This window comes from Bos mutus, chromosome 3, assembly GCF_027580195.1.
Source record: "Bos mutus isolate GX-2022 chromosome 3, NWIPB_WYAK_1.1, whole genome shotgun sequence".
NCBI lineage: Eukaryota > Metazoa > Chordata > Mammalia > Artiodactyla > Bovidae > Bos > Bos mutus.
This window is the reverse complement of record NC_091619.1, coordinates 76819171-76835191: the sequence shown is the minus strand read 5'-3', so window position 1 is coordinate 76835191 and position 16021 is coordinate 76819171. Positions and strand designations below refer to the sequence as shown.

The 16021-nt window shown below is 40.1% G+C and overlaps 1 protein-coding gene across 5 annotated transcripts in view; it reads left to right on the top strand.

Moving 5' to 3' along the window:
* PDE4B (phosphodiesterase 4B) overlaps nucleotides 1-16021 on the top strand; it is a 548634-nt gene that overhangs the window by 499484 nt on the left and 33129 nt on the right. For 4 of the 5 annotated variants that reach the window (XM_070367883.1, XM_070367884.1, XM_070367886.1 and 1 more), the window contains one exon: nucleotides 4790-4902. In XM_070367883.1, coding sequence (XP_070223984.1) covers nucleotides 4790-4902 — 113 coding nt within the window. Of the gene's footprint in view, nucleotides 1-3902; nucleotides 4200-4789; nucleotides 4903-16021 lie in introns of those variants that run through there. The other variant, XM_070367887.1, reaches the window with a different exon arrangement.

The window sequence follows — 16021 nt, the reverse complement described above, 5'->3', positions numbered from 1 at the left end:
GCCATGTATAATTATCAGATTAATATTATAATTATTCATTCATCCTTTCTTCCTGTTTCTCAGCATGAAATGCAATACTTATCAGACCCACAGAAGGAAGTAAATCTTTTGTCATTCTTGTTGAAGTGAAAGAGGAAAAGAAGGGAAACATAGAAGGGAGGTTCTCCCAGCTCCTTCTTCCCTCTGAAAATTCTTGACAAGTAGGGTCACCCCATGACCATACGTAGTCCCATTATCTGCTCTTATCCTCTTAAGACTTGCTTCTGAGGTGCTAAGCATCCTTCCTTCCCAGAGTCATTTTTGTAAGAAAAGGAACATAACCAGCTTTGTGGGCACGTGACCTGCACAGCAGGGCTCCTCACTCACAAGGACCTTATAGTCTCAGTGCTGAAACTTGTGATGATTTTATCTTTGATCTGATTTTTAAGTAAAGTCTGATGGGGAAATGGAGCATAGACCCTGGTGACTTGGAGCATCAGCTCATCTGTGCCCCATCTCCTGCCACCTGCCTGTCTCCCCTGGAAGTATTCTCAGCACCAGTTTCCCTGATCCTTGTCGTCCTGGGGCTCCTCCAGCACCCCTCCCCCTCCCCCGTCCCAGGACCACTGCTGCTGTCCACTCCCAGTGAGGGCCTGGGTCCAAGTGCAGAGAGGGTTTGAGTTGGACATGGATGCCTTTGCAAAGTCTCAGGTGGGGCATGGGAGCAGCCATCCCTGCCCTGGGCCAGCATGGCAGTGCCACAGTAGACAGGGGCCATGTCTTGATCCTCTTGTCCACCCCAACCAAGGTATCTAGTGCATCCTTGTGCAGAGGTTGTAGCCTGTTTTCTGGGGCTTGAGGCATTGGCACCATGGCAAAGGGGAATGTCTGACTTCCCCAGAGCCTGCCCAGGCCTGGGGCATGAAACACAGTTTGGAAGTTGGCAGGTAGGTGCCCTCCAGCAACTGGTAAGTTGTGCATGGGCCCTAAGTCAGAGGCTGCACGGTCTCTGGGGTCCTACAAGGGTCTGCACTCTCCTCCTGGTATCCCTCTGCCTGAAGTAACATGATATTAAAGGGTAAATGAAACACACCGTGCTATTCATTCATTGTGACAAATGTGCCATTTTAAGATATTAACTATAGGGAACCCTGGATATGGGGTAGATGCAAACTCTCTATTATCTCTGCAACATTTCTGTAAATCTAGAACTATTTTATAATAAGCAGTTTACTTAGAAAAAATAACAATACCTCCACGAAAGGTTGAGAGAGAGCAACTTCAGAAAAAAGAAAAAAGCTTCACATTTTAAGACCTTTCACAGCACTTTTTCCTGCTTTTTGAACAAGGGATCGTACATTCCATTTTTCACTGGGCCCAGCCAATTATGGAACTGATTCCGACTATAAAACCTCTTTTGAATATGCAATTCTTCTATCTCTCTTCTCTTTCCTCCCCACCCTCACAAACCAGGTTTGGGGGGTTCCTTTGATTGTCGCTAATAATTATACTTCTGACTGATTACCTACTAAGAACTGATTATCCTATGAGATGGGGCTTCCCTGGTGGCTCAGATGGTAAAGAATCTGCCTGCAATTCAAGAGACCGGTGTTCGATCCCTGGTCCAAGAAGATCCCCTGGAGAAGGGAATGTCTACCCACTCCAGTATTCTTGCCTGGAGAATCCCATGAACAGAGGAACCTGGCAGGCTACAGTCCATAGGACCACAGAGAATTGGACACGACTGAGGGACTAACATACACACACACACATCATGGAGATATTTTATATACTTTATCTCATTTAGCCCCTTTATAACTTTATGAGATAGATATTCTCCTTATTTGAAGATGTGGGAAATAGAGTTCCAGGATCATGCAGTAAGTGGTAGGAGAGAAAGTCAAAATGCCTGAGGTTCACTTCAAAGCTGGTGCTCTTTCCTCAGTGCTCCAGATGTATCCTCAGCCTCCAGATACCCAAGTATTTGCATGCTGCTTGGACAAGCACTTTCGTTTCCATTCCTCTGAGTATCTACTGAGAGTCTACTAGATACCAAGCATGAGATTTGGTGCTAGAGCCACAGAGTTCTAGTGTGGAGGCCAGCCTGAGCTGCACTGATCCTTTCCTTTGACTGTACTGATAAGTAGCTGGGCTGTGATGCCCCCATCCTTAAGCCACTCTGACATCTGTGCCTCCTGCCTTAGTTACTGTGATAAGAAGGCTCTCAAAGGGGGCATAAAGAAAGCCTTGACAATGGATGAAGAATCTGGGAAGGAGCAAATTTTCATTTACTTCAAAATTTAACTTTTTACCCAGAAAATATCGTGAATGACCAGAATAAGAGAAAGCAGTGGAGTAAGATCCTGCCATATCTGTTGGCCAGTCACTGGCACCTCACTAATTTTTTTTAATATTTATTTTTATTTATTTGGCTGTGCTGCGTCTTAGTTGTGGCACCCAGGATCTTTAGTTGCAGCATGTGAGATCTAGTTCCCTGACCAGGGATTGAACCAGGGCCCCTTGTATTGGAAGCATGGAGTCTTAGCCACTGGACTGCCAGGGAAGTCCCTGGCATCTCACTCTTGTCCCAACTCTAGGAGCATGTGTGTGCTCTTTCTGTATAATAGACAAGGAATGAGTTGTGGTGATGGCACTTAATTGATAGATCACTGAAGAGTTTTCCTCTTTCTTCAGGGCTTCACTGCTATCCTTACTGTTTTTCTTTGTGAGTGGAGATCTGATCCCTTTTTTCCTCTTCCTGAAAGAGAAATGTAACATATCATCCCACAGTCATTTTGTACATCAGTCTATTCAAAATGCTCCACACAAGCTGCTCACTCCCCACCATCCTAGTGAATGCCTAATCTTAATTGCTGAGAACCATGGGTTGTGATGTGGAAGATACCAGGGTGGTGAAGCCTGAGGAGTTAGGAAGTGGTTAGACTTTTTTATGAGAGGTCTGGAGGGAGAATGGGAGAGTTCTGTCACTTCAGAAAAAGCTTCCTTAGCTGAAGTACTCTTCTGGAAGGAAATAGAGAAGAGGGGGTGTTTCAGATACACAACAGAGAGTCAATGAGGAGATGCTTTGCGTTGAAGCAGCATGGCAAAATTGAGGAAGAAAGGAAGGAAGGCATGTGTGAGTCTAGCTTGAAATGAGTTTTACTAAAAACACCTGAATTCTGGTCTGCACATTTTTGAGGAGTGTGAAAAAAAAGGAGGAAGTCACCTCCAGTGGTTTTGTGGCTTTTTAAGTGTGACATACAGGATATTGAATTTTAACCCCTGGTTTCCCTGAAGGGTAAGCATATGTGGGGGATAAACAAAACACCTCTTCTTTGAAATGTGCGTCTGTGCTAAGTGGTTCCAGCCACTTGGAATCTCTCTTGTGTTTATTCCCCTTTCTGCTTCAAGTGTGAGTGTCACACACATAAAATTACTCAAATAATAACAATGAACTATGTGGTCTCCCTAGGAGTTCTGTATGAACATATAAAAAAATGTATTCTAAATATGACAGGAACATGTGAGTCTTTTCTTTATAATAGAATTTCATGTGAGATTTTTAATTTTAATAGTGTCTATTGTGTGCTTCCATTCCAGAAAGCTCTGTAGACTTAAAGGATGTTGTTCCCCTCAATATCAGTCACATATGCAGGAGAGCCCAAATAGTTTTTATAGCTGTCTGTAGCATCATTAGTTCATGTAGCATTTATAAAATTAATTTCAGTGTTTACTAAGATAGGGTTCTTAACTCAGTAGCCTTAAGTGTTAGCTTAGACTCACAAACTTTTGGGTATGGAATGATGTACTGCAAACACTTAAAAACAGTTTCATTACCCAGCAAAAATATGAACTTAAAAGCAATGCTCTATTTTTTTTTTTTAACAGACCACTGAGAAATATTTACAGAAAGCCTACATTCCTATGGTAACAAATCTGAGCCCCCAGCCTTCATCAAAAAATCTGCCACGGTTACATCTGGCTCCACCTAAAAGTCCGGTTCAGAATTTCCCTGTGATCCTGGGAGTTGAAGAAGAGAAGTTTTAGCTTTGTTTAGTATAACAAGAACTGCCTAGACTCCAGGGCCAATAAATGTGTTCACGTAAAACTCCAGACAGTGTCTCTGAGACTGAAGCCTTATCGGGGAGACCTCATTTTGCCTCGACTTAAAGGGAGACTCAGAACGGAGGATGGCTAGCCTTCTCCCCTCACTTGTGTGGGTCAGTGTCTGCTGAACTGAAAGTTATTCCAACATTTGCACATTCCCCCGGAATGAATGAATGCACAGGCCTTCCAACGTAACTGTCAGTTTCCCCCTCCACTTTTCGGTTGTACGTTTCATTTAGAAGAAAAGCCAAATGAGAAAACGCTTTCCTCATTTCTCCTCTAGATTGCAAACACTCAGAAATGACATCACGCACCCTAAAGAATCCCGAGATGACTAAGGCACAGAAAGCCTGAGAAAACTGACGGCTTCTGCCTTTAGTTTTAGGACTCATGTATGCAGATGAGCTTTTAAGAGCCGGTTCCCCGCCTTCTTCCTCAGAGGAAGTTTCTTGGTAGATCGCAGACACCTCATCTAGCCCGGGGGCGGGGGGGTGAAAACTTGGCATCAGCCATCCCGGGCAGAGCACCACGGTGATTTGTTCTCCTGGTGGAGAGAGCTGGAAGGAAGGAGTCGGCGCGCAAATAATGAAGGAGCACGGGGCCACCTTCAGTAGCGCCGGGATCAGCGGCGGCAGCGGTGACTCGGCTATGGACAGTCTGCAGCCGCTCCAGCCTAACTACATGTCTGTGTGTTTGTTTGCAGAAGAATCTTATCAAAAATTAGCAATGGAAACGCTAGAGGAACTGGACTGGTGCTTAGACCAGCTAGAGACCATACAGACCTACCGCTCTGTCAGTGAGATGGCATCTAACAAGGTAAGAGATGACCGTTTTATTCATGAAAGTGTGACCGCGCCGCGAGCTGTGGGCTCTCCTGGCCTCTGCCAGCTGCAGAGGTGCACGGGGACTCGACTATCAGCTTTGTTAATTTGCCTCCGATGATTCTGTTTTAAAATGCCACACTTTGCTTGTGTCTTGATGCTTCAGCCCAAGCTATTATCCTCAGTACAATCCCCAGAAACCAAACCTTTTTCTTATTGATGTCTTTTGGAATGTGTTTAAGGTGAGAAGTGTTTATGAAGTATACAAATCACTATACAAGTGAAAAAAATTTTTGTTTTATATCTGAATGAATCCATAGGTGAAATTGTTGTGTTGCAATCAAGTGTTATATATGTTTTTTGAACAAGAAAATAATGCGACTTCTGTATACCAATGGCGAGAATGATTTGCCCTGAAGTTTCCTAAATTCTGAAATTCTCAGGACATTCTAGGATTCTCAAACCTTTCTTTTCGGATGCTGGTATGACCTAAGATTAAAAAAAGAAGCAATATACTTTGTCTCCAAAACAAAAAATTACTTTTTTAAAGTTTGCTGCTTTGCATAATGGAATCGTTTGAAATGAAGTCCCACTCATATTGCAAAGAAATGGTTTTATGTACAATGCCCAGACAAAACTTAGTGTTGGGGCGCTTTAATTATCTACCATTATATCATTTGTTTAAGTAACACCTGGATTTAGAGTGCTAATTTATGAAATGAGAGTTGTTGCTTTTTGTTTGTATTTTTCTCTCATAGAATGTTAATTACATACATATACATATGAACATATGTGTATTTATCTATTATTTTAATTGAAATCTTAACACTGCACCCTCATAAATACACATTTCAAAATCTCCAATCATCCTAGCCTGAGGTATTATCTTTTGTCTTAAGAGTTCTGGGAATGGGAAGAGACTTTGCTTCACACCTGCCAAATGCCCTTTCCAGCCCTGAATGTGTGTCCCTCCTCCCTTTTTCCTGGGGTTAAAAGGATTGCCTTCCTATCAAGACTTGCTGGCTCCTGCTCAAAGGATCTGAGCAGAGGAAGCATCACATCCCAAAGTTTAGTGGGGTTGCACAGAGAGTGGACTTTTCTTACTCTTGTTTATTGGTTAATGAAAGGGAAAAAAAAAAAAAAAAGTCTCTCTCAAAATCTAGTTCAGATTCAAGTTGGAAAAAAAGGTTGAGGTTTAACTATTTATTGACTTTTCTCTGAATTTCTCAATTGAAGCTAAATTCTGGGTTTTTCCAGGCTGTTGTAAATCTCAACCAACTGCTTCCCCATGAGAAGGGCTTAACTGTGTAACTTCTCCAAACCACACTGGCGTCCATGTACACAGAAGGACTCTCACACAAGCTCTAGCCCCCTTTGAAGAATTCATAGAGTCTTTGTTCTTTGCATTTTGTGATCATTGATACGTATGCAAGATGTAGATTCAGTGTTTAGGGGTAGTTTTTTGTTTTTTGTTTTTTTTCCCAGCAAGTTTCACCATAAAGGATACCTTGAACTTTCTTCTGGAGTCACTAAGATAAAGTAGGCACCTAGCTTTAGAGGCAGAAAAAGGTTACTCATTGAAAAACTGCAAATTGCCATTAGTTTTAATTTTGAATGTTGGTGCCTTATGTATTCTAACTAGTTTAGTGTATGGAGTGCTGAAATTAGACATTGTGTGTCTTGCAAATTTATTATAAATAATTTCATATTCAATGTATAGTTCACGAGACACTGACACCAGGGACCATGTAGGTCCTAGTGAGAATTCTAAATGCTTCGGGCTTCCGCTTCTCTTTATGGTGTCATGTGCAGGAAGCAATGAAAGTTGAATAGAGCTAACCCTAAAGAAAAGGCTAAACCTTAATGTTGACACAGTTAGCTTAAGTAGAAGGCATGCAGCTTTACCTGTTTCTAGAGCTACATTGGAGAGGTTATAGGGCAAAGCAATTACCCTGTGATGAATAATGCCCAGCTGACAGCAGAAGTCAATTTCAGTTTTTACAAAGATCTCTCTTTTTACTTAGCCATTTACCCCCAACCCCAAAGTCTTAATTATCCAGATAATCATCTCAGGTGAAGCTTAAGTCATAGCACATATAATGTAATATAATGAGAATATTTTTATGGCCACCGAAAAGATCTTGATTTATACCAGTTTAGGAGGAACCAAATTATCTGTGGTAAAATTAAAATTCCATATTCAATTTTAACTATTGTCAAAATTATTTGAGTATTTCATCTGAACTGCTGTTTAAAATTATCATCATCATCATGTAGTCTTTTTTGGTCATCTTTGGCTTACTCTCAGTGAATAAAGATGCTGTGGCAAATCTCTGAGTTACAGACTTGGAAGTAAGTGTGAAGATATTCTATACTGGAAGTATGTGAAAAGCATGGGCTTTGGAGTCAAAAGATTACGGTTGAAATCCTGTTTCTGTCGTTTATTAGCTACTTGGCCTTGGCCAACTTACTTAACTGCTCTAAGACTTAGTTTTCTTCTCTGTAAAACAGGGATAAAAGTGGTACCTATGTTGCTGAGGTTGCTGTGAAGACTGAGATTATGCATCTGAAGCACTTAGCAAGGCCCCTGATATGTAGGAAAAGTTCAAGAAGTGATCATTTATTCATAGCATCCATTGTTGCTAAGTGTGTAAGTGGCTTCAGTCATATCCAACTCTGTGTAACAGGCTCCTCTGTCCATGGGATTCTTGAGGCAAGAATACTGGAGTGGGTTGCCATGCCCTTCTCCAGGGGATCTTCCCAACCCAAGGATCGAACCCGCATCTCTTTCGTCTCCTGCATTGGCAGGCAGGCTCTTTACCACGAGAGCCACCTAGGAAGCATCCACTCCATATTTGCAAAAAAAATGTGTCTCTAGTTGTGATCAGCTAAGTGACTGCTGAGTTTTGTTTGCAGCCTCTGAACTTACATAAGAATGGTGATGGGAGAGCCAGTGTTTTGCTTTAGTGTTTGGGGATTAGATGTGTGCCAGTCTACATGCAAATGGTAGAATATCGACTGCATTTAGTAGAGGAAAAGCAAGTAGTCTATATTTGGTTCACCTTGTTTGGGATGTATTTGTTTATTGTTTTTTCTTAACCATTTTGAAGAAAGCTGTGACTCAAATATTACAACTGTCCCAAGTGAACTTCAGAGCTCAGAGAGTTAGATAAGAAACTGTTTCTATGACTTCTCCTTAGCCCAAATTTCCCTCATCCTTTAGGCCAAATGGAATTCCAGAATTACAGAGAAAGATGCAGTCAGGTGGCTCAGTATTGTAGATTATTTTCCTCCCAAGAATTACAGCAAGATGGAATAGATTAAGCAGGAGGTTTACGAAGCAAAGACATTGTCTTTCAAGATGAGAAGAATGTCTAGTGAACTTCTGCCAGCAGCCCAAGTTCAGCTAGATGTGTGAGAGCTGTTTTCTGTAACCACAGCTCGCCTGCATACACTTATTCATTAATTTTTGTTTTAACTTTTATCGCCTCCTGAATTAGAATTGTCTTGCACTTCAGTGAAATGCATCAGAGCCTGAGTTCCTCAGTGGCAAAACAGTCAGATGTTTTGAAAACAGGATGCTTGGGCTCCACATTAGAAAAAGAGGAACGGAAAGAGAAACAGTATAGAAAGGAAGAAAGCAAATAACCTCAGCAGGATCCCCAGCCCAACAACGGCATAAACACTGACCTATCTTCCTGACCTTCACTGTGGCTCAGTTCCTGACCTCGTGTCACCAAAGCCAACCGACGTCATTGGAGGAGGAGAGGAGGAATGGCGCAGCTGCTGTGAGGGTGACTAGAATTTCCTGTCTCCTTCCTGACTGACATACGCAGGCAGAAAAGTACAGAGTTACAACAACAGTGGCTGAGGAGGCACCGACACAGAACAGTCCCAGTGAGGCGGCATTGTGACCGGCAGAGAAGGGGGAGATTTGACTGAGAAGCAGCATTTCTTCTCTAAAATTTTCAGGTGAAAAACATCGAAGGGGTCATTTGTACCCAGCATGTTGAATGCTTTTCAAAAGATGAACAGACTGTGATATGCACAAGGAGCTGTATTCAAGCAGTTGGTCACTGATCTAACTTTCCCCCAAAGTCCCCCATTACCTTTCTCTTCCTCAACTAGCTTTGCTCTGGGGCTGTTTTATGTGTAGGACAAGATTGGAGCCTTCTTGGTGAAAATGGAGGTTCTGCTGTTATAAAGAGAAGACCTGAATAGTATCAGTACTTCTTTACAATGGAGCATCAGGACCCAGCCTTTCAGTAAATATTTGCTAAGGAAGTCTGTAAGATGGCAAAGGGAAATAGAGGGACCTTTTTCTCTAAGGGCACCAGAAAGTCTTCTACAGACAGCATCACAGGGGGAATGCGTCCTCTCAGCTATGCAGGTTTATTTTTCTGCTTCTTCAGATGTGGCCGTACTATAGCACCAAATGTGAAGCCAACTAATTGCCTGTGCCCTTGGGTGGGAGGGAATAAAGTCATAGAATTCTGCCAGCTTGGAGCCTCCTGGGACCCCAGATGCATGGCACTGAAATATGACCATGATAGGTTGATTTCCTTACAGTTGGTGAGTCATTCTCTATCTACTTGTATAGTCAATAAGGATGGGAAATCTTGGATCTAGCAGAACTGAAAAAGAATAGACCTTATTGGTCAACAAATTTATCTCACACCTCTGTTAGGAAGATGATAGGCCAATGACCATTTATTAAAAGGGATTAATTCCACTTTGCCCCATATCAAATGACATGATTAGAAGAGTGCTCATCTTGGGGCAGGAGGAGTCTTCTTCCTGGACCCTGTGCTTATAGAGAGCCTAGCCTAGTCTTTGTCCACCTGTGTTCTGCTCCAGGGGGTGAAGAGGCTGCTGGGTCGAGGGAGCACCTGTGCTACCCCTTCCAGTCTATACTGCATCCACTAGACTCCCACATTTCTGCTCAAATGGCTTTGAACTCACTTCCAGGGTCTATGCAGACCTCTTTGGGGTGTGCTGCAGGAAAGCATAACTTTAGGTCCAGAGAGTGGCCAAGAGGCAGCAGTTTGGCTTGAGAGAGTTGTGTGGAAGTTTAGACATGCTGGCTGTCCAAGCAGAGAGTGTACATATCGGGGGGAGGGCCCACATACAAGACCCCTGACAGTACTGGGACATGGAGAAAGAATGGGGTATGGCATGGTCCACAAGCTAGATCCCCCTGCACTACCATATCCAAGGCATTCAAGATTTCTAAATTCAATCTGATCTTCCATAGGAAGCGATGTCTCTTAAGGTAGGAGTATTGGAGGTAGCTTAGTTTATATTCTTCCGTATTTAGACTTATGATATGTGACCCCACAAATGTTAGAGATGACGTTGGATTAGAGGGAAGAACACAATAAAAATCAGTTCTTATGGCCAAGTGTGGGACTTATATATTGTTTTGATCCAACTTTTCTTTTTTGCTTGCTCAGATGTATGTAAGTACTGGGGGCAACAAAGTGGAAGGAGCCTGGGAATAAGCCATGAGTTTGAGTTCTAGCTCTGTCTTTATTGAGGTGTATTATCTTAAACAATTGAATCATTTTGAATCTTTGCCTTTTCTTAACAACAACAAAAAAATTGCTGGAGAAGACTATCTCCATAGTCTACTTCAGCTCTAGTGTTTATTGATGGAACAATAATAGTAAACAACCAGTCTACTTTTACAAGTGAATGTTTGTGTGCAGACACGGCTAATCTGTCCATACATTCTATCATTAATACTCATAGAAACTTTTTAAATAGGTACTGTTCTTATCCCCATTATACAGATGAGTAGAGTGAGGCTTAGAGAGTTGAAATAAATTATCTAAGGTAAAGATTAGAACCAGGATTCATACCCAGGGCCATCTGACTCACTACTAATGATCCCAATAGGACAGATAAATATAGAGATATAGAGATACTGAATTACTCTTACAAGGAAATTTTATTGTGGTTTCTGGGAGGTCTTACTCTTCCAACTCTAGCCATCACTGGTGGTAATTCTGATTCAAAATTCTAATCTGCAGATACCATATTCTGGGCTTGTAAAAGTGTTAGTCACTCAGTCATGTCTGACTCTTTGTGACCCATGGATTGTAGCCCACCATGCTCCTCTGTCCATGGAATTCTCCAGGCAAGGATACTGGAATGAGTAGCCATTCCCTTCTCCAGGGGATCTTTCCAACCCAGGGATCAAACCTAGGTCTCCTTTATTGCAGGTGGATTCTTTACCATCTGAACCACCAGGGAAACCCACTGGGCTTGTAGACCGGCCATTAATAACCTCCAGCTCTTGGCTGGGAAGCAGTGTCTGTTAACATAAAAAAGGGGGAAGAATAACATAGTTATATAAAATGGTTGTAAAGCACCCAGAAAACTGTAAACAATGATATTAAACTAATCTACTGCATCAGCATGCCAAATTCAAGATCTCTAACATGGCCTAAGAAAGATAGTAAAGTTTTGTTTAAAGGACTTTAGCCTACCCTCTAATTCCCTTTTTACCTATCCTCCCCCAAATAAAAAGAAAATGGAGAGAGGCTATTATTGGTATCTTCAAATTTTATTATGATTAAAATAGAGCTTCCCTGGTAGCTCAGCTGGTAAAGAATCCACCTGCAATGTGGGAGACCTGGGTTCGATTCCTGGGTTGGGAAGATCCCCTGGAGAAGGGATAGGCTACCCATTCCAGTATTCTTGGGCTACCCTGGAAAAGGGAATGGCTACCCACTCCAGTAATTGGGGCAATTTCATCCTATACAATGTCCTTTCAGTGCATGCAGTATGACCATAAAACAGAAGAGCATTGCTTCTGTAGCAATAATTAATACAGGGAGATTTCCTACAAGTAACATGGAGACTGTCTTCTTTGGATTTGTTTTCATACAAAGATGAAATAGAAATTTAACTTGGTTTTTCTTTATCCAACATTATTTCAGTTATTCTTTCTTTGACAAAATAGAGTTGTATTATTCCATGTAATTTGGTATTCCACATTCTACTCTTATTAAAACTTAAAGATTTGGAAAGTTGTTTAGTGCTTTGTAATAGATTCAATCTGTAATCTATTTCACTTAATTTAAATATTTCTGCATTGATATTTACAGAATCGTTTCCTTCACTGAATTCTAATCCATTAACTTTAATCTTTCTGCTTAACTCACTTGGAAGTCCCCAAGTGAACACATCTCTAAAAAACAAGCAGAAATGTGATGCACCTATTTGCAGGGCAGCAATAGAGAACAGACTTAAGAGCACAGCGGGGGAAGGAGACGGTGGGATGAACTGAGAAAGTAGCATGGACATGTACACACTACCGTGTGTAAAATAGACGGCTAGTGGGAATTTGCTGTATGACGCAGGGAGCTCAGCCCGGTGCTCCGTGACACCCTAGAAGGGTGTGATAAAGTGGGAGTTAGGAAGGAGTCTCAAGAGGTAGGGGATAAATGTGTATGTATGGCTGATTCTTGTTGATATCTGGCAGAAACCAATACAACATTGTAAAGCAGTTATCCTCCAATTAAAAAAAAACAAGCAGAAATGAAGTGAAGGAACGTTACCTTTGAGTGGTGTACCTCTGGCTAGCAGTTGAGATATTCTCAAAATAGAATAAATAAGCCATTTTAAGGGGAACCTTTCTCTCCATATTAAAAAATAATAATAATTATATTTAGAGTGCAATTTAAGTGTAGAACACTAGTTTTGAAAAATAGAAGTACACTATGTCAATGGAATAAAGCTCTGTTTTACATCTTTTTATACTTTTTTCTCATCTTTTTTTTTTTTCTTTTAGAGTGTACGCCAGTCTAGAAGGTTCCCCAAATCCATACCATTGTTATCTATGAAATAAAAGGCCAAGGGTGGAACTTGCTTTTGTGCTATTCTCCCAAAACATCTTCCTTCTAAGTAAAAGTATGCTCAGCAAGTCAAGATAGCTCAGCCCTGGAAGCTAGGACTTACCAAACCAGAAGATGCCAGAGAAAACTTGTGCTGTGGCCAGTGGATTTCACACTCCAGAAGGCTCCATGCCAGTTGTTTCTGTGCATCTCTGCACATCCCTCCACGTTAGCATTTTTCAGGGACCTGCCAGCCCCTCTCTGTCTTGCCCACTTGTACGTGATGTTTCCCTCAACTGGTGCCAAGCTGTTTAGTCTCTTGGATATTTTACTGTAACTTCCTTTGTTTGATTTACTTTAAAGTAGCCAAGTATTTCCACAAAGAAAGGGCTGTTGCGTTATTTAGAAACGAAGAAGACAGTAAAACTCCTGTTTCTTTTGTTTCTGTTGTGGGAAGTGACTGATAATCTTTTTCTCTTTATAAAGTGCTGATAATTTTTTCTCTCTGTGAAAGTAGAGTTTAAAAGCTATAAATCAGGCAGTTCTACTCATGAATCATATATTTCCTTCAGCTAATTACTTGCTATTTCAAATGCTTCAGAGATTGAAGTTCAGTGAACTTATTGAAAAGAAAATTCATCTCCATGACTCAATTTCACCTTTTTTTTTTTAGCTATTCAAAATACGGTCATCTTAAAAATGGTCATTTAAAACTCTCTGTGGTCTAATTCCCTTCACTCTTTACTAACAGCATAGTGCATAATGTTATAACCCTCAGCAAATTATAAAATTGAAATTTGAGTGCAGATGCTAGGAGGTAAAATGATGTATCCAGTTTTAAGAATTTACCTTTAAGACAAGAGGTTTTGGCATTTTATATCTGAAAATTGTAAACAGTTGTTTGGGGCACAGTAAGAAGAGGTATGATAGTTAAATAAAGATGTCTGTCTAACCCTACCACATAGACTGTGTGATAAAACTAATCAGACAGGGTGAAGTGGAGTGTTAATTTGGCAACTATCTACTGTTTTTGGTCAGAATGGATGGTAAAAGTTAATAAACCTAACCAAAAAAGATCTGAATATATTCTTTTTTGTTATAGTCTTTGTGGTTACATTTGACAAAATTGTAGAACTTTGAGCCCAAAAGGGACCCATAAATATCTGTCTGAAGACTTCATTTTATAGATGAGGATTATTAAAAACTGAGGATTAAATATCCAGTATGCTCCAAAGATCTTTATAAAATGTAAAATACAATCTAAATGAAGAGTAATTTTATTATGGCATGACCTCTCCAAGGTCATCAGGTTAATTAGTGGAAGATTGAGGTACAAAATCCAACTTGCTCTTCATCTTCAGCAAAAAGCTGATTAAGCTTAATAAAGACATGGGACATTCCTTTCTTCGTTTTAATTTGCATTGATTTTTAACCTTCTCATTACCTTTCCTGCATAAAAGCTGTCCATGTCTTAATCATTTCAAATAAAGAGAACTAATTTAGTATTCTTGAAACTTTTGTGATCAAAATCTAGCAGGAAATAGTTGGGGCGAGTTACTTTAAATGCCCCTGACTTTGGTTGTTTTGTTTTGCTTCTCTTTGTTTTTTGCTATTTCAACTTCTGAATAAATATGAATAATAATATATCTGAATTAATATATCATCAGATAAAAAAATCTCATTAAGGCAACCAGGATTAACATTTTTATTTTCATGTAACTGAAATGGTACCCTACAGATAATTTATTTTCAACTTTTTCAGTTAACATAATCATGTATTTTTTCACTCTTTTCTTAGATTAGATTCCCATATATGAAATTAATGGATTAAAGGACAATATTTTTAAAACTTCAGATACTCATTTGCTTTTCCACTGATCCCAATGCCAAAGTTTAAGTAGTAAAAACCCTGTGATTTGCATAACTGCCCTCAACTTCCTTCTATTTCTTCCTTTCCTCTCTCTGAAATTGAAGGTGATAAATTGGAGAGTTTTACCAACTGGTGAAAAAATAGTCAATGTTTCGATTTTCTCTGCTGCTTAATAGAGCTATTAGTTTAGGAAGTAGAAATGAAGACAGTTATCTCAGATTAACTCTATCCCTGCAACCCAGAATGTTTCTGCCCAGTGGCCCAAATTATGCAAAGCTCTCTCAACTCAAATATGCTTTCTGGATTCTTGAGTTGTGTTACCAACATCTTGGTGAAGCTGTGTTTAACAGTGTTGGCAGCTACATATTTACAAACAATATTGATGTAATTAATGCCTTGTCAACATTTTAAATCAAATAAACCTCATTTATAATAGATAGAGGTACATTTTGATGTGTCTAGGTAGCTCAAGATGAATTTTGATGTTTGTAGATATCTGAGTTAAGCAAATGTTGCAAATATCTTGCAGTAAAACATTGATGAATTTTAAGCTATTAACCTAAATCCTTAAAATGAAAAGATACAGGAAAAAATGAAGGGAAAATGACTTGGGAAGAACTGATCCTCTGGTTTGTAGTAGCCCCACGTGGTTTTGCTTTCCACTGTTTCAGTAACCTGTGGTCAACAGCAGTCCAAAAATATTAAATGGAAAATTCCAGAGGTAAACAATTTATAAGTTTTAAATTGTGCACTGTTCTGATTAATGTGGTAAAATCACGCACTGTCCCACTCCACTCACCCAGAGGCACGTGATTCCAACATATCCTGCCCGTAGTCACTTAGTAGCCAGGAGAGTCATCCCATCAACTGTTCTGGTATCCCAGTGCTTGTTTTCAAATGGCCTTTATTTTACGTTTCACATATTAATAGCCCCAAAAGCACAAGAGTAGTGCTGCTGGCCATTCAATATGCCTGAGACAAGTCATAAAATGTGCATCCTTTAAGTGAAAAGGTAAAAATTCTTGACTTAATAAGGAAAAGAAAACAAAAATTGTATCTGAGATTGCTAAGATGTATGGTAAGAACAAATCTTCTATTGGTGAAATTGTGAAAAAGAGAAGAAAAAATTGTGCAAGTTTTACTCCTCAAGGTGCAAAAGCTATGGCCATAGTGTGTGATAAGTGCTTAATTGAGATGGAGAAAGCACTAAATTTGTACAATATTTTGAGAGACTGCATTCACATAACTTTTATTACATATATTGTTATAATTGTTCTATTTTAGTGTTATTTACTATTGTTAATCTCTAACTGTGCCTAATTGTAAATTAAACTTTATCGTTGGTAAAAGAAAAAGCATTGTATGTACAGAGTTCAGTGCAGTCTTCGGTTTCATGCATCTAC